The following is a 23,250-nucleotide window of genomic DNA, read 5'->3' as shown; positions in this document are numbered from 1 at the left end:
ATTTCTTATTTTGTCAGTCAGTCCTTATTTTAAATATTTACCAAGTATCATATGGACATGTAATAATCTTGAGATGCACATTAGGTCTCTGCTTTGTTTAATACTACACAAGACAAAATCTATTTTGCTTGCCTTAAGATTTTCTACTCAGTTGAAAATAATATGGGATAAAAAAAATGATTAATTACACTGGTGTCATTAAGAACTGAGAGAACTAATGGACCACAACTACCACAGCCTCCACCAAACTGAGTCCAGCACAACCAGACGGTGCCCAGCTACCACCACCGACTGTTCTGACAAGGATCACAATAGAGGGCCCTAGACAGAGCTGGAGAAAAATGCAGAATAAAATTCTAACTCACAAAAAAAAAAAAAAGAAAAAAAGACCAGATGTACTGGTCTGACAGAGACTGGAGAAACCCTGAGAGTATGGCCCCTGGACACCCTTTTAACTCAGTAGTGAAGTCACTCCTGAGGCTCACCCTTCAGTCAAAGATTAGACAGGCCCATAAAACAAAATGAGACTAAACAGGTACACCAGCCCAGAGGCAAGGATGAGGAGGCAGGAGGGGATGGGAAAGCTGGTAATGGGGAACCCAAGGTTCAGAAGGGGAGACAGTTGACATGTCATGGGGTTGGCAACCAATGTCACAAAACAATATGTGTATTAATTGTTTAATGAGAAACTAATTTGCTCTGTAAACCTTCATCTAAAGCATAATAATAAAAAAAAAAAAAAAGAACTTAGAGAAAAGAGATACAGATGTAAGACTGATTAAGTGAAAACCCTATAGGTCTAAATTTGAATTGGAAGTATAAATATGTTTTTCATCTTTTAAAAATATGTATTTCCTAGCTCTGTCCCCTGAAAAGGTCTAGAAATAATGACCATCCTAGCAGTGATGAGCACCCCCAGTACCCAGGCTACTGTCTCTAAATAACTTCTCTCACTAAAAGGAACTAACTGTGACTCCTCAGACAAATGTACAGGATAAGCCTGGGAACATCTTGTCATGTCAGAAATCCAGGAAGCTTTCAAAAATTACTAGGATTATAGTAGGATTCAAGTTGTCAAGAGACAACTTGAAGAGGCTCCCACTTGAGCATCCATACAGATAGTTACTGCAATGGATTAAAACATATTAGATATATTTAAGTCCATGAATTCATAATGATACTTAAAAAAAAAGTATTGGTCAGTCTTGGAGGATGCTAGGGAACGAACTTGTTATTGTGAAAACTGGTAAATAAAGGGAAATAATCAAACATTTATCCTGTTTTTCCTATCTGAACTATACCTCAAGGTTGAACCTGTTGCCATCTAGTCGATTCCAACTCATGGCGACTCTACGGGACAGAGTAGAACTGCCCCATAGGTTTTCCAAGGAGCAGCTGGTGGATTTGAACTGCTGATCTTTTGGTTAGCAGCCAGATGCTTAACCACTGCGCCACCAGGGTCCCCAAATAGAAATGAGGAGTTTTCCTTATAGAAGTATTCTACCTAACACCTGAAGAATGACAGAATTAGAATACCACTGATTTGCAATTCCCCAGTGAATTAATGGATCTAGGCAATGATAATCAGTAGCTGTTAACATCACAACTAGAGGCAATCAGGTAGTGTGTCCCTACTGGTGGAAGTACACAAAGCATCTATGAGATATACCTGATCAGGCATCAAGATCTAACTACCAATCTATAGGAAATACAGTGAAGAAGGGACATGCTAAATGACCCCATAGGGGAGTGAAATTGCAGTCATTAAATTCAGACTGGGAAATGGCACAGGACAATGCTGCAGTTTGTTCAACAAATAAATTCCGGAGTGGGAAGGGGGAAGAGGAAGTACAGAGAGAACCTACAGGTTACAAGCAAGTTAAGAAACATAGTTAATGAATTGCAATTTATGGCTCTTAACTGGATCTTGATTCAAACAAAGTTTTTAAAACATGAGACAATTAAAGAAATATAAACACTAATGACTGATTTTAGATGAGAATAATTCTTTAGATGTGATAATGGTATTATAGTCATTTTTTTTAAAGTTTCTATTTTAGCGGAGTGGGGATGGGGTGAGGGGAGAGGAATATAGCTGAAACAAGATGAGCATGCACTGGGAATAGTTGAAACTGGGTAATGATGTATACTTGTTGTTAGATGCCATCGAGTCGATTTTCAACTCATAGCGACCTCATGGGACAGAACTGCCCCATAGAGTTTCCTAGGCTGTAATCTTTATGGGAGCAGATCACCAGGTCTTCTTCCCGAGGAGCCGCTGGGTGGCTCAAACCACCAACCTTTTGGTTAGCAGATAAGCATTTAACCACAGAGCCAACAAGGCTCCTTGATGAATACGTAAGGGCTAATTATACTATTGTGTTTTTATATATGTTTAAAATTTCAGTAATAAAATTTCTTGTAAGAAGTGAATGGGAAATGAGGAAGTGGAAAGAGTCAGGGTGGATCATTCTAAATAAGATTGATGGTGAAAGTGGGGAAAGGATGTTAGCATGAAGAGGGAGCTGAGTCTTAACCAAGATCTTGAGTCAACACAAGGATATTTTGCTTCTAAGAGTTAACAGAAACTTAAGCATGTTGAATTTTTCTTAGATCATATTTTTTTCACCAAAGAAAAATGTTTAGATAGATACTAATCATTAAATCATCACTTGTCTATCAGTTTGTCATACTGTGGTGGCATGCGTGTTGCTGTGATGCTGGAAGGTATGCCTCTGGTATTTCAAATACCAGCAAGGTCACTGTGATCATTGAGGTTGTGTGTCAACTTGGCTGGGCCATGATTCTCAGTGGTTTGTGAGTTATGACGTAGTTTGGCAATTATATAATGATGTAATTATCTCCACGTTAAGATCTGATATAATGTGATCACCTCTATAAATGGGATCTGCTGAGAGTAGCCAGACAGTTGAAAGGGAGTTTCCTTAGGCATTTGGCCTGCATCCAACATAGATGGACCTTATCAGTAGAGCTAAAGAGCTTTGGAACACTTGCTCTAGCAGGGCAGATGCCAGGCTAGCCCAAGAGGCCCAAGGAGCCAAGGGGCTGAGAGACCAAGGAACAAGGAAGCAGAAGCTGAAGAGACAAGGAGCACAGGAAGCAGAGCTGCCTCAGTCTCAAGGGATATAAAAGAGAGAATCGAGTCGGATGGGGGGACTTCCTACCCCCAAGAATGAAGAACCAGCTGGGAAACATGTCCTTTGGACCCAGGGTCCCTGCACTGAGCAGCTCCTAGACCAGAGGAAGATCAATGACAAGGACCTTCCTGCAGACCCAACAGAGAGGGAAAGCCTTCCCCTGGAGCTGGCACCCTGAATTTAGACTTTAGCCCCCCAAACTGTGAGAGAATACATTTCTGTTTGTTAAAGTCATCCACTGGTGGTATTTCTGTTATAGCAGTACTAGGTAACTAAGACAGCCACCCATAGTAGACAGGTTTCAGTGGAGCTTCCAGACTAAGACAGACCAGGAAGAAGGACCTGGCGATATACTTCTGTAAAAGAAACTGGCCAGTGAAAACCTTATGAATAGCAGCAAATCATTGTCTGATACAGTGCTGGAAGATGATCCTCTCAGGTTGGAAGGCACTCAAAATATGATGGGGTCAGTAAAAAAGGTGAAGACTCTCAATGAGATTGATTGATGCAGTGGCTGCAACAGTGGGCTCAAACACAGCAATGATTGTGGGAATGGCGCAGGACCAGGCAGTGTTTCGTTCTGTTGTACATAGGGTCACTATGAGTCAGAACCAACTCTACGGCACCTAACAACAGCAGCAATCGTTAGATACTGTTTTAGTTATCTAGTGCTGCTATAACCGAAATACCACAAGTGGATGACTTTAACAAACATAAATTTATTTTTTCAGTTTAGGAAACTGTAAGTCTGAATTCAGGGTGCCGGCTCTGGGGAAAGGCTTTCTGTCTGTCTCAGCTCTGGGGAAAGGTCCTTGTCTCTTTGGTTTCTGCTTCCTAGTTTCTTGGGGATCTCCATGTGTCTTGGCATCTACCTTACTCCATCTATGCCTGCTTCTCTTTCCTTTTATCTGTTGTAGGACAAAACTCAAGGCACTGACTTGAGTAAGGGCGTGACTTGAATAAGGCGGTGTGACCCAAGATACACCCCACCCTAATCCTGCCTCATGGAGGTTTTGGGATTTACAACACATAAAATGGAGGATAGTTCAGATCACAAAATGGAGGACAATTACACAATACTGGGTATCACGGCCTAGCCAAGTCAACACATATTTTTTGGGGACACAATTCAATCCATGACAGATACTAATCATTAGATCAGTTTAGATCTAAAATTAATACTAACACTGATACAAATATCAATGTTTTAGGAACTTATATGCAGTAGGTTTAATTAAAAATCTAATTCCGGTCTTTATAGAATATTCTTTTAATGAGCAGTGAAACTAACGATATTGTCTATGGTTAGAAAAGGTCTATTGGGATTCCTTAGTTATGACATCAAAAGCATGACCCATAAAAGAAAAAAAATTGATAAATTAGGAATGCAAAATGGTGCAACCACCTTGGAAAAGTTTGGCAGTTTCTTAAAAAGTTAAATATACACCTACCATATTATTCAGCCATTCTATTCTTATCTCTTTACCCAAGAGAAATGAAAGCGTATGTCCACACAAAGACCTATACACGAATGTTCACAGCAGCTTTATTTTTAATAGCCAAAAACTGGAAACAATCCAAATATCCATCAGAAGGTGAACAGATAAATTGTGGTATATACGTGCAATAGGATACTACTCAGCAATAAAAAGGATGATCTGTTGATAAACACACAATATGGATGAATCTCAAAATAATTATGATGAATCAAAGAAATCAGACCAAAAAATAGTACATATTGTATGATTCCATTTATGTAAAAGTCTAGAAAATGCAAACTAATCTACAGTGACAGAAAGCTGATTAAATGATTGCTGGAGATGGTGGGGGAGAGTGCATGGGATATGCAAGGAGGGACAGGAGTGAGGGATTACAAAGGTGCATGAGGAAACATTTGAGCGTGTTGAGATATGTCCGTTATCTTGATTGTGGTAATGGTTTTGCACTTTTACCTCAGTACAGCTATTTTTTTTTTATAAAAAAACAGCAATAGTAAAATAAAATACACACAATGAAATAATACTACATACCTATTATTGTTAGTTGCCATCAAGTTGATTCTGACTCGTGGCGACCCCATGTGTGCAGAGTAGACAGAAGTGCTCCATAGGGTTTTCAAGGCTCTGACCTTTTGGAAGCAAATTGCCAGGCCTGTCTTTGAGGCACTTCTGGGTGAGTTTGAATTTTCCGCTAGTAGTCAAGCACTTAACTGTTTGTGTCACCCAGGGACTCACATAACTATTAGAATAACTAAAATTTAAAAAAAAATAAAATTGCCATTGAGTCGATTCCAACTTATGGCAACCCCCTGTGTTTCAGAGTAGAACTGCCCTCCATAGGGTTTTCAGTTTTGTGTCTTTTGGAAGTAGATCACCAGGCCTTTCTTCAGAGTTGTCTCTGGGTGGATTCGAACTGCCAACCTTTCAGCCAGTAGCCGAGCACTTAACCGTTTGCACCACCCAGGGTCTCCAAAATTTAAAAACTATAATGCCAAATGCAGAACAACTGGTACTCTCATGCACTGCTGGTGGTAATTCATTGTAGTACAGCCACCTTGGAAAATCATTTGGTAAATATACCAAAAGGTAAAATACACACTCACAAATGACCCAGCAGTCCCACTCCTAGGTATTTACTAAAGTGAAATGAAAATTTAGGATTACACAAAAACCTGTACATGCCTGTTTACAATGGCTTGATAAATAATACCAGGAGCCCTGGTGGCACAACAGTTAAGTGCTCAGCTACTAACCGAAAGGTTGGCAGTTCAGACCCACCCAGTGGCTCCACAGGAGACTCAGTAGTCTGCTTTTGTAAAGATCACAGCTTAGAAAACCCTATGGGGCAGTTCTACTTAGTCACATGGGGTTACTATGAGTCAAAAAATTGACTCGATGGCACCTAACAACAACAAAAAATAATCACCCCAAACTAAATGTCCCTCAACTGAGGAACAGATAAACAAACCTTGGTACATCGATATTATGGAACACTACTCAGCGATAAAAAGAATCCAACTACTGATACCTGCAAAAACCTGGAGGGATTTTAAATAGTCTGTATCAGTAGTTCAATCCTTTTTATTGCTAAGTAGTATTTCATTGTACAGATGTATCACGCTTTATTCCTCGGTGGACGGATATTTAGGTTGTTTCCAGTGTTTAGTTTTCTTTAGATTCTGTTGTTTTTTTAATTTTAAAATTAGTTCCTGCATATCGGGTGAAAATGCAAGCATAGTTACTAAAAGCAAATGTCTTCTCTCTTCATCCCTCTTCCCCACTTCCACCCCCAGCTGCAACTGCTCGTAGTGTTTGTCATATATCCTTCCAGACCTTTTTCTTCATACATACCTACCTGCACACAGACCAACATTCTCGTGTATGTGTGTGTGTGTGCGTGTGTGTGCGTGTGTGTGTGTGTGTGGTTTTAGGGGGGGTCTATTTTTATCAGAAATTAGATATTGAAAATCTAATTCTTGCCATTTAAATTTTTTGCTGAACAGTATATCCTAAAAACTTTTGTCTGTACATATAGATCAGCTTTTTTTTTTTAACATTATCATATTCTGTGGTGTGAACATACCTTATTAACCATTCTTCCATTGTTGAGCTTCACGTTATCTCCAGTTTTCCTATATTACAAATAATGCTGCATTAATATTTTATACAAAAATCTTGATTCTCTTGAGTATTACTGTAGATTTCTAGAAATAAAATTACTCAGTGTTATGAATTGAATTGTGTCCCCCAAAAGTATGTGTTGATGTGTTGTAATCCTAACCTCTACGCCTGTGGTTATAATCTCATTTGGGAATAAGTTTTCTTTGCTATGTTAATGAAACAGGATTAGTGTAGGGTGTGTCTTGAGTCAATCTCTTTTGAGACATAAAAGAGATTAAACAAGCAATGCAGAGAAAGGGAAGACAGACACCAAGCCACATGGAGATCTCCAAGGAACCAGGAAACAAGGTGAAGAGACAAGGACCTTCCCCCCGAGCCGACAGAGAAAGCCTTCCCCTAGACCCAGTGCCCTAATTCAGACTTCTAGCCTCCTAAACTGTGAGAAAATGAATTTCTCTGTTAAAGCCACCCACTTGTGGTATTTCTGTGTATAGCAGCACTAAATAACTAAGATACTCATTAAAAGAGTATATGTGTTCAGTTTTTTTTCTTTTTTACATACTTATTACTTGTTCCCAAATAGGTTGTACCAATTTGTACTCTGAAAAATAGTATATGATAATATTGGATATTTTAGATGACATATATTTGTCTTTAAAAATTTCTCTTGTAACAAATCTTATGTTCTATTCTTAGATGTCTCGATCAACAGCATCTTATAAGAATGAAAAATAACACTGTCAATCAAAAATAAATATACATATACATATATATTTTACCATAATACTCTAGCATATTGACTTCTAAAGAAGACACTATGAAAAGCTCAGTTACTAAAGAATATAATTTCCATTATAAGTGTTATAACTTAATTAGAATATTTTTTAATCATAGAAAACTAAAAAATTTAAATCCACCGTGGGCTTTCTTTTTTCCCTCCCCTAGTCTGAGGATTACTATGACATGAGGCGGCTGTATACAATTTTGGGGTCTTCCCTATTTTATAAGGTAGGTTGAAGCTTGAAATGTTTATAAATGCCCAACTGTTATATGAACAGGCCTAAAGTAAATTTTTGGGCTTTGACAAACATGAAAAATATATTTATCTCTTTTCCTCTAAATGTAGGTACCATATGAGAAAGATCTTAAAACAAGACTTACATCTATGTATTTATAATAAATATTTGTGGTGTTATTGCATTCAAAGTATTTGTAAATGCATAAAGGAGAAACAAAACTCAAAGACCCAAGTATATAAGAGAAAAGCAACAGTTTTCTTAATTTTCTTTTGCAGCAGTGTGCTTTTCATCTTCAAAAGAAATCCTGTATCTTTAAGGAAAATCTTCTAACATTAAATAATTGACTTCCATGTAAAGAAATTAAGCAGCAAACTTATTTTCTTTTTTGTTTATTGTTGTAGTTTAAATGAAAGTTTACATTTCAAGCTAGTCTCTTATACAAGAATGTATACATTGTTATGTGACCCTAATTGCTCTCCCTATACTGTGACAGCACACTCCTCTCCTTTCCACCCCTGATTTCCCACGTCCATTCAACCAGCTCCTAACCCTCTCTGCCTTCTCATCTCACCTCCGAACAAAAGCTGCCCATTTAGTCTCATGTATCTACTTGAGCTAAGAAGCATACTCTTGACGAGTATCATTTTATGTCCCACAGTCCTGTCCAGTCTTTGTCTGAAGAGTTGGCCTCAGAAATTTAGTTTTTGGCTACTTTATTTTTCAAGTATGTTTTAAGCACAATATAAAACACATCTAAAAACAATAGAAGGGTACATAGTGAAAAATCTTTCCCACCTCAACCCCCAGTTTCCCCTCTTCAGATTTCAGTTCTTTCTAATTTTGCAAAACCCTCAGCTTAATACGATTCAGAGGCAGTCTTGCTTTGTGCTAAAGTCTATTTGTTGGGTCCCGTAAGTTATATCTGATCTCTGGCTTGACCTCAGATAAAGCATTTATCTTTGCTCTGTCTTCATTTATTCCATCTGAAACTGTAATATTTTAAGCCAACTGAAGAAGTATCTATAAAGAACTATATTATGGGATTATTACTTTATGTCATTAGTTGACTTTTGCTCTTTGTGGTTCAATCCAAGGGTTACTTGATATGCAGTCATTTGCCTAAGGATGATCTTATTGCTATTGCTGTATACTGTCGCCACTATTGCCTACTGCCTTTAGCAGCAAAACAAAGAATTGGTCAGTTGGTAATATGGAGAGAAGTGTTTCCTCAACATCACCTCCAACCTTCTAAAGACGCAAATACTGAAGTCTTTCAGGAACTTGAAGGGAGATATTTTTTGCTAATTGTCGGTTTGGTAAGTTTACCTCAACCTTTTTTGGGGGATTTCTTTTCTGCCATTTGTTGCCTGTCTAAAGAAATACATGAACAAACAATCATTTAAAATTATGAGCATTTCAAATACCAGTATTAAAGAAAATATTATATGCCCCTTATTCCTTTGTATCCATTTAATATTTATGGAGAAATATTAATGAAATTCAGAAAAAAATTTAAAATATTTTGTTCCCATTTCTATAGTGGTTTTAAATTTGCTGGTTTGTTTTGGGAAATAGGAGGGAGACAAGAAAAGGATATAGAATCATAAGTGGAATAAATATGTAATTGTAAATGAAAGGACTTACAATAATTGAGACTTTTTGAAAACTTGCTAGTAGGAAATTCCATGTGCCGAGCAAGAGGAGTTGTTGAAGGTGTATCAAAACAAGGCAATAATGAGATTTGCTGTCAAGGGTGATGAAGAAGTGTTGAGAATAACCAAGAGAGAAAAAGAAAGGAAGAATGTTTAATAATCATTACATGAGTATGCCATATGTCCATGCGTCTTTATTACTATAAACATCCATGTTGCATGTAAATATTTTCATGGTAGGTACATCTATATTAATAATTTTTTTTCTTATAGAGACATTATATGTTATGTGTAATATTAGAAGCTGGAGGCTGTGCATCCAAAGCTATTGGGAATCCTGGACCAGACTATATATATGTGGATCAGGTCAAAACAACTCTCCACCAGCTGGAAGGAGTAGATTCCCGCATAGATGAACGGCTAGCATCTGCTCCAAGTCCCTGTTTGTCTTGTGCTGACTGGTTCCTTACTGGATCACGTGACAAACCAGATAGTTTGACAACCTCACCCATCCTCAGTAGGCTACAAGGTACTTCCAAAGTAGCAACCTCTCCAGCGTGCAGAAGAACCCTTTTTGGTGACTATTCCTTAAAGACACGTAAGCCCAGTCCTTCCAGAAGCAGTGGAGGATCTGACAATGGTTGTGAAGGTGGAGAAGGTGTTGGCCTTAGCCCCCTCACTACACCGGATGCAATACGGAAGCAAAGAGAATCTCAGGGCTCTGATGTTTTGGAGGAAACTGGGGGCTTGCTTAAGGTGTGTGTTTATTCGAGTGTATACATTCTGAGAGCTAAACTCTCTAATTCTTATTTTATAACTGCAAGAGAATTTTTTATGGCAGCTCATTCCTCATTTGAACTGGTGGTGCTTTTAATCACTGTTGGCAAACCAATTATTTAAAATCAAAAAGAGCCTTTGGGAAGCAATATCAAGTAATAAGAGCCCCCTTGACATTGAGGAGCATCTGTTTAACGGTATTTACAAGCAGGGAAACTCTTCAGTCCTGCTTTCCATGAACATCTCTTTCTTCTTCACTTCTAGTGATAACAGGAAGTGTACTAGTTGTAGGGAATTTTGGGGACTGATTGGACTAAATAGCCATTAAAATGTTCAGCAAAAACAAAAAGAGAATTAGAAACTCAAAAATGTGTGTGTGTATACCGTATATGGTCTGATCTCTGAAGAATTCAAGATGTGACTATAAAGCAAAGAGAATGTTCATTTTTTGGAATGTTTGCTTATGTTATTGTTTTTTATTCTTTTTTTCTATGAAAATACCAAAACATATCCAAATGATGATCAAAAATAATCACCCTGGGAGTCTCTGTACTTATCCTAGTGATGCCGCAATCTTTCAAAACATTTTTGAAACTTGTCACTTGGATAGACAGAGGTGATGTCAGATGAAGCACGAAAAAGGAAGAGTCTGAGAAGGGGCACAAACAAAATATGAGATTCTGAGTGACAAGACGTAAATACCCACAGATTCGATCTCCTAATCCCAAACAATGGGGCACTCTTGGAGCCCTAAGTGGGATGTATTTAGGAAGTACTCACATCCCTACTGAACTCCTTATCCTAGTTGGGGAAATTGATAGGAAATATGAATAGTCTTAGGAGGATTTGGAGAGATTTAAGAATGACAAAGCCATGAACAGCACCTAAGAGAAGTTGAATTAACCTTTAAGATTCAGCCACTCAACAAATGTTGACTGCGTACCTACTAGGCATCAAGGGACATGCTACACAAAAGAAATCTAAAGATGAATAAAACACAGCCCCTGCCCTTAAGGAGTTGAAGTGTCATGGGAGGGAGACAAGCATGCATACATAAATTGTAACATAACTTGGTAACGGCTTGATAATGGCTCTGGTAGGTTTTCAGGGTGAACCATCATGCCCTTCCATGACATGGTGCACTGCGATTCCTGTTAGCAGGGGATGAACCAAGAGGTGCAAACTAGCATCTGAAATATTTAAAGGAAACATAGAAAAATCACAAGTAGCTCTTACACAGATTTTTAGTTTTTAACTTATCTCTGCTGTTTGATTCCATAGATACGTAGATAGACACTAATCTCCTTAACTGTATTTTTCAGGTCACTAAAAAGAAGTCTACTCTTCCAAATCCATTTCATTTGGGAAACTTGAAAAAGGACCTTTCGGAAAAAGAATTGGAAATATATAACACAATGAAGTAAGAAAATTCCTTATAATAATCTTTTTTTTTCATTTAAACTCTTTGTCTTTGCCTTTAAGGAAGTTTTACAGTGTGAAAGTACAATTCCAAAACACATAGAGATTTTATTCAACATCTGTAATTATATCTTACATACTAAAAGTAATATTTATTCCATTTCTCAAATGTTTTTCATTACACATTTAGGAATATGAACATATGAACATATTTAAAAAACAAAGTAATATTTCAAAATGTGAAAGTCCTCCTTTAGCTTTCATCCATAGGAAACCACTCCTTTGTGTCTAATTTTTTAAGTTAGAGTTTATGATTGCCAGACTGTCTGGTGGCTGCTGTAGTGTGCTGCCCAGATACCCCTTTGCCAAGGTACCCATTCCCAGTGCTTCTGAGTGACGGCTGCTAATAACTCACAACTGATCATTCCCCTGGACTTACCCTCCCCTCCTTGGAAGTTTGCTGATTCAAAGAACATTACACCCCTCCCTGGAAGGAGCCTGCATCTAATGACTGATAGATAAGCAAGTTCAAAAGCTTGGCCCCTTGCCTAAATTCAGGACAACTCTGAAAGGCCATCCAAGCTTCAGAGTTCCTGGTGAAATCTACTGAGACCTCAGTTGTAACTGCAGCCCAGTTCACCTCTTTCTTCTGCTCAATCGTGCTTTCTCCTGCTCAATCCTGCTTTCTCATGCCTCCCCCAAGAGTACTCCCTGAAAACTTCTTCCCTGCATAACTCCCTTTCAGAGTCCGGCTCCCCGGAAACTGATCCTGTAACACTCTATTTTAAGAAAACAGACAAAACCTCAAACTTATATTGAATACAGAGAATCCTGAGGTAAAAGAACTGAGTTAGGAGAGCATGTTTAGCAACTTATATTGTCTATAATCGTTGCAATATGGAATGTTACATACTCACTTCTTGTGCAACTATTGTGTGGTGTCTGCCTAAGCCTTGCTTGGTATTTAATTATTATGTCATAGACAAATAGAACTCACCAAAAACAAAACAAAAAAACCCACCTTCTTAATCACTGAAACATTTTACCAAAAGTTAAAATATATATGTCACAGTTCTCAAGAAAAGCTTTTTTATGAGATCAGAGCAAAAATAAGGTAATTTTTCTGCACAGAATAATGCATTGGAAGCCTAATGTGTTAAAATTTGATATGTAATGCCTCCAAATGTGAATGTTTTAATTGTTTAATAGTTAAAAATCTTTTTTAAACAAAAAAAAGGTGAACAAAGAAATGTGAATCAAACTTCTTGTGATACCCTGAAGCACTTTCATAAAACCCTAGTCTTCCGTTTAACAAAAACTACTGCTCTGCAATTTTATTACCTCCATATCTTAATTTTTATGTACTATATAAAAATAATGTAATTTTCTTTTAAAGTTTTCTAGAGGCCTTATCTCTAGTAAAAGGAAAGTCTTTTCTCAAGGTCAGTGGTTTAAACGTATGAATTCACATGTGGTATAAATCATGGGCTCTCCTATTTAAAAAGATGTTGAAGTTGTATATTTATTCCCATTATTGATATGGAAGATGTTCATGCTGTGTAGTTAATTTAAAAAGCATGATGTAAAACAATACGTAATATATGATACTAATTTGTATGTACGTATTTTTGTAAAATATGTAACATATTTAAAATAATAATATATACCATAACCAAGTCCTATCCATTCTGCATCCGAATAGTTCTTGAATCCATCTAGACCTTACTGATCCTGCCCTAGGCTCCCATTTTTTTTCTCACCTGGTTTTACTACAGCAGTCTCCCAGCTCCCAGCCTACCCTGAATCCATTTTCCACTATACAAGTGACCCTTCTGAAGAACAGATCTGACTTTATGTGTCTTTGTACAAATGTTTTGTCCTTCTGTTGGGTGACTGGGTGACTGCTGGTTTGAGGATTTTAAAGCTTTCAGTTAATATGCAGTGAGGGAGTTTATGGTTTTCAAGAGTTAAGCTTGCTCATTGTGTTTTAGTTTATTTTTCAGAGAAAATTTTAAAAAAACAAAAATGTTCGTTCTACCCACCCCCCCAAAAAAAGAATATCATTAAATGGTTCCTTTTTAAAGAATAATTTCTGTTCTGTACCTTTTCTTGAATGTGAAAACCTTCAGATTCAAGTCTATATTTTACTTTCCTTTCTGAATAATCATAATTTCTTTCATCTTGATTATTTAAGTTTTTATTTCTTTAAAGGTGTCAGCCAGCAACTGTTAGTGCGCATTAGTGCTTTAGTGCCAGCCATCCCGTGGAAAGTGTAAGAATTGGTGGATACTCACCTTCCTTCCCTATTCCTGGCCTAAAAAGAGAACCCAAGGCCATGAATCAGTGATAAGAGGGAGTTTTTTATGATCATAAAAAAATGTTGCCCCATAGGGTTTCCTAGGCTGAAATCTTTATAGGAGCAGATCGCCAGGTCTTTTCTGCTGCAGGGCTGCTGGTGGGTTCGAACTGCCAACCTTTCAGTTAGCAGCTTAAGCATATAACCTTTTACCACCAGGGCTGCTTATATACACATATAAACCCAAACTCATTGCTGTCAAGTTGATCCCAACTCACAGCAAGTCTATAGGACAGAGGAGAACTACCCCATAGGGTTCCCAGGGCTGTAATCTTTAGGTAAGCAGACTGCCACATCTTTATCCCGCAGAGCAGCTGGTGAGTTCGAACTGCCAACCTTACGGTTAGCAGCCAAGCGCTTAACCACTGTGTCACCACGCTCCTACTTTCTGATCATACCATCTAACGTAACAGTTTAACAGAGATTTAACTAGCCTAGGAGACTGAGGCAATATCTAGGCAAAGAGCTGAAATATGCCTTTTTGTTGCCTCTGAGTTTATAGCTGGGAACAAATCAACTGAAGGACTTTTTTAGTATAGACAGCCTTTATTATAGAAGATTAGAATAGAACAGCTTGAGTGTTTGAGATGCAGATGGGGAATTTCTGTCCATATATTTAAAGACTGCCAATCAGAAGTCCAGAAAAAAACAAGATATAGTGGAGCGAGCTTCATAGTCAGCTAAGCTCTGCCACTTAGCTATGGGACTTCAGGCAAGTAAATCCAAGTCCTGTAAATATTGGTTTCCTTGTGGTTAAAATGGGAATAATAATATTTAATATCTTACTGAGTTATGAGAACTTAGACTAAGTATTTTGAAGAACCTCTACCCTGGCATATACAGGGCATTCACTAGAGGATGACTGTTATTATTTCGTTATTGATGTTATGTTGTTGTTGTTTAGCTCTGCTTACTACTGTTAGAAATAAGCAATATTTATAGGTTCTCCTAGCCTATCTAAGACCTAATTAGGGGAGGAAAGGATGGGGAAGAGGAAGAAAGGAGAAATGAGGATTGTAAGAACATGAACAGAGACTATAGGAGGGAAGGAAGATTGTAATAATGAGAAGTGGTAGAATGCCCCTAGTAATTGCTATGGTATTATAGACTATTAATTCAAATTTGCACTTGGTAGTACTAACTTCATTTTTATTCAGTATCATTAGTTTGACTTTCATGGTGAAAGACTTAAATGTGTTTAGTTTGTTAGAAGGTATTTTTGTGTGTGGTCACCCCAGACTGATACCTTGTTTATGGCTTGTAGATATCTGGGCCAGATGTGGGCTGAGTTACTCATTACCAACCATGGAAAAAGAGGGGTTCAGCCAACTTGGGTTGTTTAACAAAGGGAGGATGAAATTACTTGCAAATGAATTGGTGTTTATTTATCCTTGAATAACATTAGTATTTGCCTACATTAAGGGGATCAGTAATACCCTAGGCTGTACTTCAGTTAAGGAGGAAGAGGGAATTCAGTGTTTGGTCCAGTTTCCCTTCCCTAGTTACATTACTAATATCATATTGTAGATAAAAGCTTATAAGAAAGTGACAAAATTCAAAAGTAATATTTTCAAGTTTAAATGTCTTTCTTCTTTTTCTTTTTTTGTCTTTTCAAGATTGACATCAGGTCCTGAGAACACACTTTTCCACTATGTTGCCTTAGAAACAGTGCAGGGGATCTTTATTACTCCTACCCATGAAGAGGTGGCACAACTAAGCGGCTCTGTCCACCCTCAGCTGATAAGGAATTTCCATCAGTGTTGTCTTTCCATTCGTGCAATTTTCCAACAGACGTTGGTGGAAGAGGTAGGACACTGTTACAGATATAGTTGTATGACAATTTCATTTCCAGATCTCTAAACATTCTCTCTAGCTCTCTAATCAGTATGTTCCAGCAATGACTATTTTCATTTAATTAAACCTTTTTAACAGTCACCCAATCTAACTTAAGTGCCAAAAAGATTATACTCGCAGTATTTAACTTCAAAATTTTGTTGCATAACACTGAGTTTAATATCCTAGCTTATTATTTCAGGAACTGGTGTCAAAAATAAAACCCAAACCCACCGCAGTCAAGTCAATTCCAGCTCATAGTGACCCCATTAAGATAGAAGAGAACTGCCCCATATGATTTCCAAGGCTGAAATCTTTATGGAAGTAGACTGCCACATCTTTCTTCCAAAGAGCCACTGGTTAGCGGCCTAGCGGTTAACCACTGCACCACCACCACCCATGTTTTTCTATAGCAAAACTAGAATACAGTGGTTTGTGCTATAAAATAACCTCCCACATTTGATATTTGTGACTCTACCATTATTTGGTCAATAATATCTACCAGCTGGTTCCTAAAATAACTGTGATAATTCTTTTAAGTGTTCACAATTGAGTTAGAATACAGCAATAGATAAAATACTATCGCAAATTTTTTTTAGCCATTTGATTGGCTGGATGTTTGCTTTTCAATCCAGGATGAAGTTTCATTTAAAACTGTACCTGCTAGATAAGTAGTGATTCTGTATACAATTAAAATATCAATTTATATTGTTTGAATGACAGAGAAAGATAGACATTGATTTCTTGAAGAGTATAAACATACAGAGGTTTACGTGTGACCAGTCAGATGTTATACAGCCCAAAAACAAAACAAACAAAAACTCTCTGAGGACAATTGTAATGTATATGCCAATATGTAATATAGTAATATAAATCAACTTTCCCCATATTATTTAAATATCGAAGTACCTACTATGTGCCGAACACTGTTTATGTGCTGTAGATACAGCAGTGAACAAAACAAAGTCCCTGCCCTCGTGAAGTCTGTACTCTAATACATCGAGTCGATTCCAACTCATAGCGACCCTAGAAGACAGAGGAGAACTGCCCTATAGGGTTTCCAAGGAGCAGCTGGTGGATTCAAACTGCCCACCTTTTGGTTAGCAGCCGAGCTCTTAACCATTGCACTACCGGGGCTCTGTATTCTAGTGGAGGGGAGGGAGACGAATGAATTAGCAAATAGTCCAATGTATCAGGTAGGATAAGTGTCAAGAGGAATAAAAAAACAGGGTGAGGGTGACAAAAAGATTCCTCTGATCATGTCAAGTAACAGAGACCTGAATGAAGCGAGGCTATCTGGAGGCAGGCTGTCTGTCTGGAAGTCATGCCCTCCAGATAGGGGGAAGAGCAAGTTCAAAGTCCTAGAGTCTGGAGGACCACTGGAGTGGACTGAGTGGGGAGGAAAGTGGTCAGAGATGATGAGATTGCAAAAGTAGCAGGACCAGATCATGCCATGGCCTGACAGGCCACAGTAAGGACTTTGGGCTTTGTTCTGAAGCAGATAGGAGGTTCTTGAACAGTTCTGAGCAAAGGAAGGAACATGATCTTTCTTAGTTTTTGAAAAGAAAAGATCACAGGCTTTAGGGTAGCCAAGGGTGGAGGCAGGGACCAGTTAGGAGGCTATTGAAATTCTCAAAACAAGAGATGATAGTGGATTCTGGATATATTTTGGTGGATAAACCAAAAGGATTTGTTGATGGATGAGATATGGGTTATGAAAAAAGGGAAGAGTTAAGGATTACTGTACTGTTTTGGCCTGAGCCTTGTAAAAAGTCTGTTTTTCCAAATGAGTCATTGTTTTGCTATGGTTTAATCAATGGGAAATGCAGAGATTTTGCATTGTAAAACTTGTTGCTGTTGAGCTGATTCCAACTCATAGTGACTCTACAAGACAGAGTAGAACTGCCCCGCAGGGTTTCCAGGGGGCGGGTGGTAAATTCGAACTGCTGACGTTTTGGTGAGCAGCCATAGCTCTTAACCACTGTGCCATCAGGGCTCCTGTGCATCACAGGGAGACAGTAATGCTTTAAATATATGTGTATAAAGTATATTGCAGAACCATCCATTCATTCAGTACACATTTATTAAGCACCTTCTATGCAGTGGTGGTTTAGTGGTAGAATTCTTACCTTCCATGTGGAAGACCCAGGTTCAATTCCCGGCCAGCGTACCTCATGTGCAGCCACCACCTGTCTGTCAGCAGAGGCTTGTGTGTTGCTGTGATGCTGAATGGGCTTCAATGAGATTCTAGACTAAGACAGACAAGGAAGAAAGGCCTGGCAATCTACTTTTGAAAATCAGCCAATGAAAACCCTATGAATTACAATGGTTTAGTCCACAACTGATAGTGGGGATGGTGCAGGACGGAGCAGCATTTCATTCAGTTATGCATGGGTTACCATAAGTCAGGGGCCGACCTGATGGCATCTAACAACATGATGTGCCTGGCACTGCTCTTTTCAAAAAATACAAAGATGAATAGCACATTGTGTCTGCCCTGGAAAAAGTTCATAAACTACTAATATAATGTAAATACGAACGTAGGGCTGTTACGAACGTAGGGCTGTGAACAAAGTGTTCCCTGGGTGGATCAAGGGACACTTTATCCATGAAGTCTGTTCTACGAGTTGGAATTTAAACCCAGTATTGAGGGAGGGTAGCAATCTTCCTGTAGGTAAGAAGAATTTTGGTGCAGGGATATAGATATCAGGATTAGCCAATTCAATGTGAAAATATTTTAAAATAATACTATTAATCTCTCTTAATACTAATATCAGAGCAAACCCACTGTCACTGAATTGATTTCTACTCATAGCAACCGTACAGAACAGAGTAGAACTGCCCCATAGGGTCAAGGCTGTAAATCTTTATAGAAGCAGACCGCCATGTCTTTATCCTACACAGCCGTGGTGGGTTCCAACCGCCAACCATTTTGGTTAGCAGCTGAGTGCTTTAACCACTGTGACACCAGGGTTCCTTTAATACTAATAATACCTGTTAATTTACAGAAAAAGAAAGTGCTAAATGGTGGACATCATTCAGATTCTACAAATTCAGTGTCTTCTCTTAACCCTGTGAAAGAACATGGTGTGTTGTTTGAATGCTCACCTGAAAACTGGACTGATCAGAAAAAAGCACCACCAGTTATGGCTTACTGGGTAGTAGGGTAAGTGAGAAAAAAGTATTTTTAAAACTGAAGTAAAATGTTATAAAAGTGGTGAAGGAAACAAATGTTTTAAAATGTAGGCATGGAATTAACTATAATATTTTAATAAATTTAAGAATTTTATTTACTAAATATCTCCTTTAAACCCCTCTTATGTTTCTACTTAAAAAAAAAGTTATTCAGTTACGTTACAAAATTATATTGGTTTACACTAAAAAGATTCTTACAATATTACTATTTCCTTCCTTTCCTCTCTCTTTCCTCCCTTCCTTTCCTCCTTCCCCTGAACTACAAGGTCCTGCCTGATATGGCCCTGTTCACCTCTCTTTTCCATCTCCTCTTTCTCTCCTCCTCCATTCACTGTCTGCCAGCTACACTGGCATCAACAGAATCGTTTCTGCTATTCCTTCTGTGTGGGATGTTCTACCACTTAACCTGTGCGTGTCTGGCTCCTTGATATTCAAACCAGAGGATCCATAAACTGTCTTAGTCATCTAGTGCTGCTATAACAGAAATATCACAAGTGGATGGCTTAACAAAGAAAAAATTTATTCTCTCACAGTCTAGGAGGCTAGAAGTCCAAATTCAGGGCATCAACTCCAGGGGAAGGCTTTCTCTGTCAGCTCTGGGGGAAGATCCTTGTCATCAATCTTCCCCTGGTCTAGGAGCTTCTCAGTGCAGGGACCCTGCATCCAAAGGACACGCACTCCTGGCTCTTCTTGCTTGGTGGTAATGAGGTCTCTGTCTCTTCCTGCTCACTTTTCTTTTTTATGTCCCAAAAGAGATTGACTCAAAATACAACCTAATCTTGTAGATTGAGTCCTGCCTCATTAACATAACTGCCTCTAATCCTGCCTCATTAACATCCCATAGGTAGGATTTACACCACCAGGAAAATCACATCAAATGACAAAATGGTACGCAACCACACAATACTGGGCATCATAGCCTAGCCAAGTTGACACACGTTTTGGGGGGACATAATTCAATCCGTAACAATTTCTTTCCCTCCATTAAAGTGTCTACCTAGTTATTCTTCATTATATCCCCCCTTTGTGTTTATTTTGTTTATTGTCTTTCCTCCCTCACTAGAATATCAGCTTCATGAGGTCAGGAATCATACCTGTCTTGTCCACTCCGGTACCTGCAACAGCACCTGGCACTTGATAAATATGTATCAGTTTAATGAATGGAGCTGTGCTTGGCAAAATATGGTCGTGGATGGGTGGAACAATATAAAATAATTCACCTAAGTATATATTGGAGCCCTGATGGCACAGTGGTTAAGAGCTTGGCTGCTAACCAAAAGTTCGACAGTTTTAATCTACCAGCCACTCCCTGGAAACCCTATGGGGCAGTTCTTCTCTGTCCTACAGGGTCGCTGTGAGTTGGTAACAGGTTTAAGGCATATATTAATTCATTTAGAAATAAATCTAGCTGTATTCTCCCTACTACGGATTTAGATTAGTGGTTTTTAAATTTACTACTGATTCTTTCAGAAGCAAAATAAAATAAATTGAAGGGTTTTGTTATTGTTGTTTGATGTCTAAGATGAGTATGATCTTTTCCTCTACAGGAGACTCTTTCTTCATCCCAGACCTCAAGAACTTTACGTCTGTTTTCATGATTCAGTCACAGAAATTGCCGTCGAACTGGCTTTTAAATTATTCTTTGGATTAACCTTATAATTGTGCTTTCTTGATTCAGAGCAACACTGAAAATGGAGCATCAAACAGTTTTATAATTACTGAAATCGATACACAAAATGGATAAGTTTTAGCTTCTTTTCATTATACAGTATTGGACACAATACTGACAAAAAATTAAGATGAAATGCTGTTTGAGTTTGATGGACTAAATCTTACGTAGTATTGTGAGACTTTTGAAAAGATACATGATCAAAAATATATGAAGAAGGGACTGTTAACTTAGTATTGCCATTCTGGTACGTCACATTAATTTATTGACTAGTTTGAAATAATGTGAAATGTTTTATATAAAATGTAGGAAATACTTATCTTGGAAAAATACTCAATTCATTGTATATTTTTTCTCAAGACTAATATTGTTATCTGGTGAGAGAATCATGGAACTGGGAGGAGGTGAGCAGGTTCTTGCCATAAGCAAGACTTTACTTCCCTGAGCTCAGAGATTTCGTATACAAAATGAGATGGTTGCATTGAGGTTTCTAAAGCCTCTTTCTTCTCTTGGTCAGTATCTAAATTTATAATGTCCAAGTACTGATTCCTTACCAGATCAAATACTTTTTCTTAGTATTTTAGATACCTCACAGGAGATGGAGGGGATAAAAATTAAACTCTGTTTTATTTATTTGACTTCCTTTACTCTTTTAGGTAAACTCTATTTTGACTAGGATATATTTATTAAACTATCTGTCCATGAATTTCATTGTCATTCTTTTTGTTGAAATACATTCAGGTGCACGATATACATTTTATACAGTTGATGAATTTCAGGAAAATTGTATGGAACTCTTTTTTTTAAAACCACATCATGTTAAAAACACTTAAAAGTATGGCGACTTTTTTGTAAAATCCTAACTTTTGTCTCACAAGTGTGGATTATTATGTCTTAGGTTTTCCCAAAGGAGGAACACTTTAATGAGTAATAGTTTACTTGACCTTTAATAGGGAGAGGAAACTAATGGGATGAGAATTTTCTTAGGCTGTGAGAATTTGGTGGATTGGGAGAAAAGAAAACCATAACAAATACTGCATTTTTAATTGACATTTACCGAATCGATCCTCCTGGAGGCTCAGATGCCCCAGAGAATTTACAATACTGGGTTGTTTCTTCTTTAGCACTTAAGTTTTGGAATTCAGGTTACACTAGTACATCTGAAGCAGTGTCTGCATTTCCATTGCCTCAAACGAAGACCCTCAAGCTTGGTGAGAACTAAATGCAAAATATAGTGGGTGCACAATTAGTCATTTGGTCTTAGAAGAAACACTATCTCTGTTGTCATCATCTTAAAAGTTTTTACCCAGGTGTTTAAATGTAAACCTCTGCATACTTGGCCCATTAGTGACCCGTGGGCCTTAATTTTGGCACTGGAATCAGGGCAAGAAACCTGGGTTCTTGAAGTGTTATAAAAAATGGCTTGAAATATTCCTCCCTTAAGATCACAGTATTGAGTCAAATGGTAGACTCTTTACTACTGTCTTAGGACTGCTTGTGTATATATATACACGTTAAGACACTTTAAGTATTTAATTAAGCATCTTAAATTTCTGGGTATGTCCCCAAAAGACTATGAGCTGTTTTTAATACTGAGAATTATTAATAAACGCAGCTATTGAGTCCCCTCAGATTTTCAGACAGACTGAACTAAGACTTGGGATTTTATCACAAGGGACTTTTTTTGTTTCATTTAATGAAATTTTGGTCTGTCAAACTTTTCCTGGTGTCAAAGAATAAGACCTCCACTCAAGTAAACAGGAAAAAAGAAATAAAAGACAAAACAGACCACTGATCTTATAAAAGGGAAAATCATTCAGTAGATTGTAGTTGCGTACTATAATGTTCATACTGCAGAGACATCTTTTTTATTAAAACCAAACATTATCTTGATTTTCATCTCTAAATGGTTACTGAAGTAGGTACTGTAAGTTAACTTAGCTTCCTGCTTTTCCAAATATGTTCAGATTCACATCTGAAAGTAGATCTAATTATTGAACAATAAGTGCCTTTCTCTCGCTTTATTAAACAAAGAGGGACTAAGTGACAGTGCAGATACTCCAGAGGCATGCTGTAGCAGATAAACATTCTTAAGTTGGATTTTCTTAGCGTCCAGTAAATGATCCGTTTCCCTAAAGGCTATAATATGAAAGACGATATAACTAACATTTTAAAAAATACTAAGTACTGCCTTATTACCATCATATATTTTAGCCCCAAAAACACACCCAAAAGATTACATTTTAGAGTTTCTCTCTCCCTCTCCCTCCTGTCTTTAGCTTACTTTTGTGAGGTTACAGAGCTGTACCTAGCAAGAGATGTTTCTTATTTATGTGCCAAGGGACTGGACTGTTGATGATAATGCATTCTGGCAAGGTAGTAAATATGCAATGCCTGTATTTGGGGGAAAAGATAATGAAACTAATTTACTAGATTTGTCTTCTTTGAACATTCCTGAAAATAATATTGTGAATAGTTACTTGTTATACGTGTGGGTTCCCTCTAAATAGCGCCTGGCATGTACTAAGTGCTATTAAAGTATTAGCTACTAC

At 37.7% G+C, this 23,250-nt stretch overlaps 1 protein-coding gene across 1 annotated transcript in view; it reads left to right on the top strand.

The window, feature by feature from the left end:
• Positions 1-21,904, top strand: part of INTU (inturned planar cell polarity protein) — a 71,852-nt gene extending 49,948 nt beyond the window's left edge. Inside the window, exons 9-15 of the mRNA XM_023743147.1 lie at positions 7,724-7,786; positions 8,892-9,113; positions 9,723-10,205; positions 11,549-11,646; positions 15,618-15,807; positions 18,843-19,000; positions 20,577-21,904. Coding sequence (XP_023598915.1) covers positions 7,724-7,786; positions 8,892-9,113; positions 9,723-10,205; positions 11,549-11,646; positions 15,618-15,807; positions 18,843-19,000; positions 20,577-20,688 — 1,326 coding nt within the window. The 3' untranslated portion in view covers positions 20,689-21,904. The remainder of the gene's footprint in view (positions 1-7,723; positions 7,787-8,891; positions 9,114-9,722; positions 10,206-11,548; positions 11,647-15,617; positions 15,808-18,842; positions 19,001-20,576) is intronic.
• The last annotated feature ends 1,346 nt before the right edge of the window (positions 21,905-23,250 follow it).

Source organism: Trichechus manatus, unplaced genomic scaffold, assembly GCF_000243295.1.
Source record: "Trichechus manatus latirostris isolate Lorelei unplaced genomic scaffold, TriManLat1.0 scaffold00239, whole genome shotgun sequence".
Taxonomy (NCBI): Eukaryota; Metazoa; Chordata; class Mammalia; order Sirenia; family Trichechidae; genus Trichechus; species Trichechus manatus.
The sequence above is the reverse complement of the archived record's forward strand: the minus strand, read 5'-3'. Positions and strand labels throughout refer to the sequence as shown.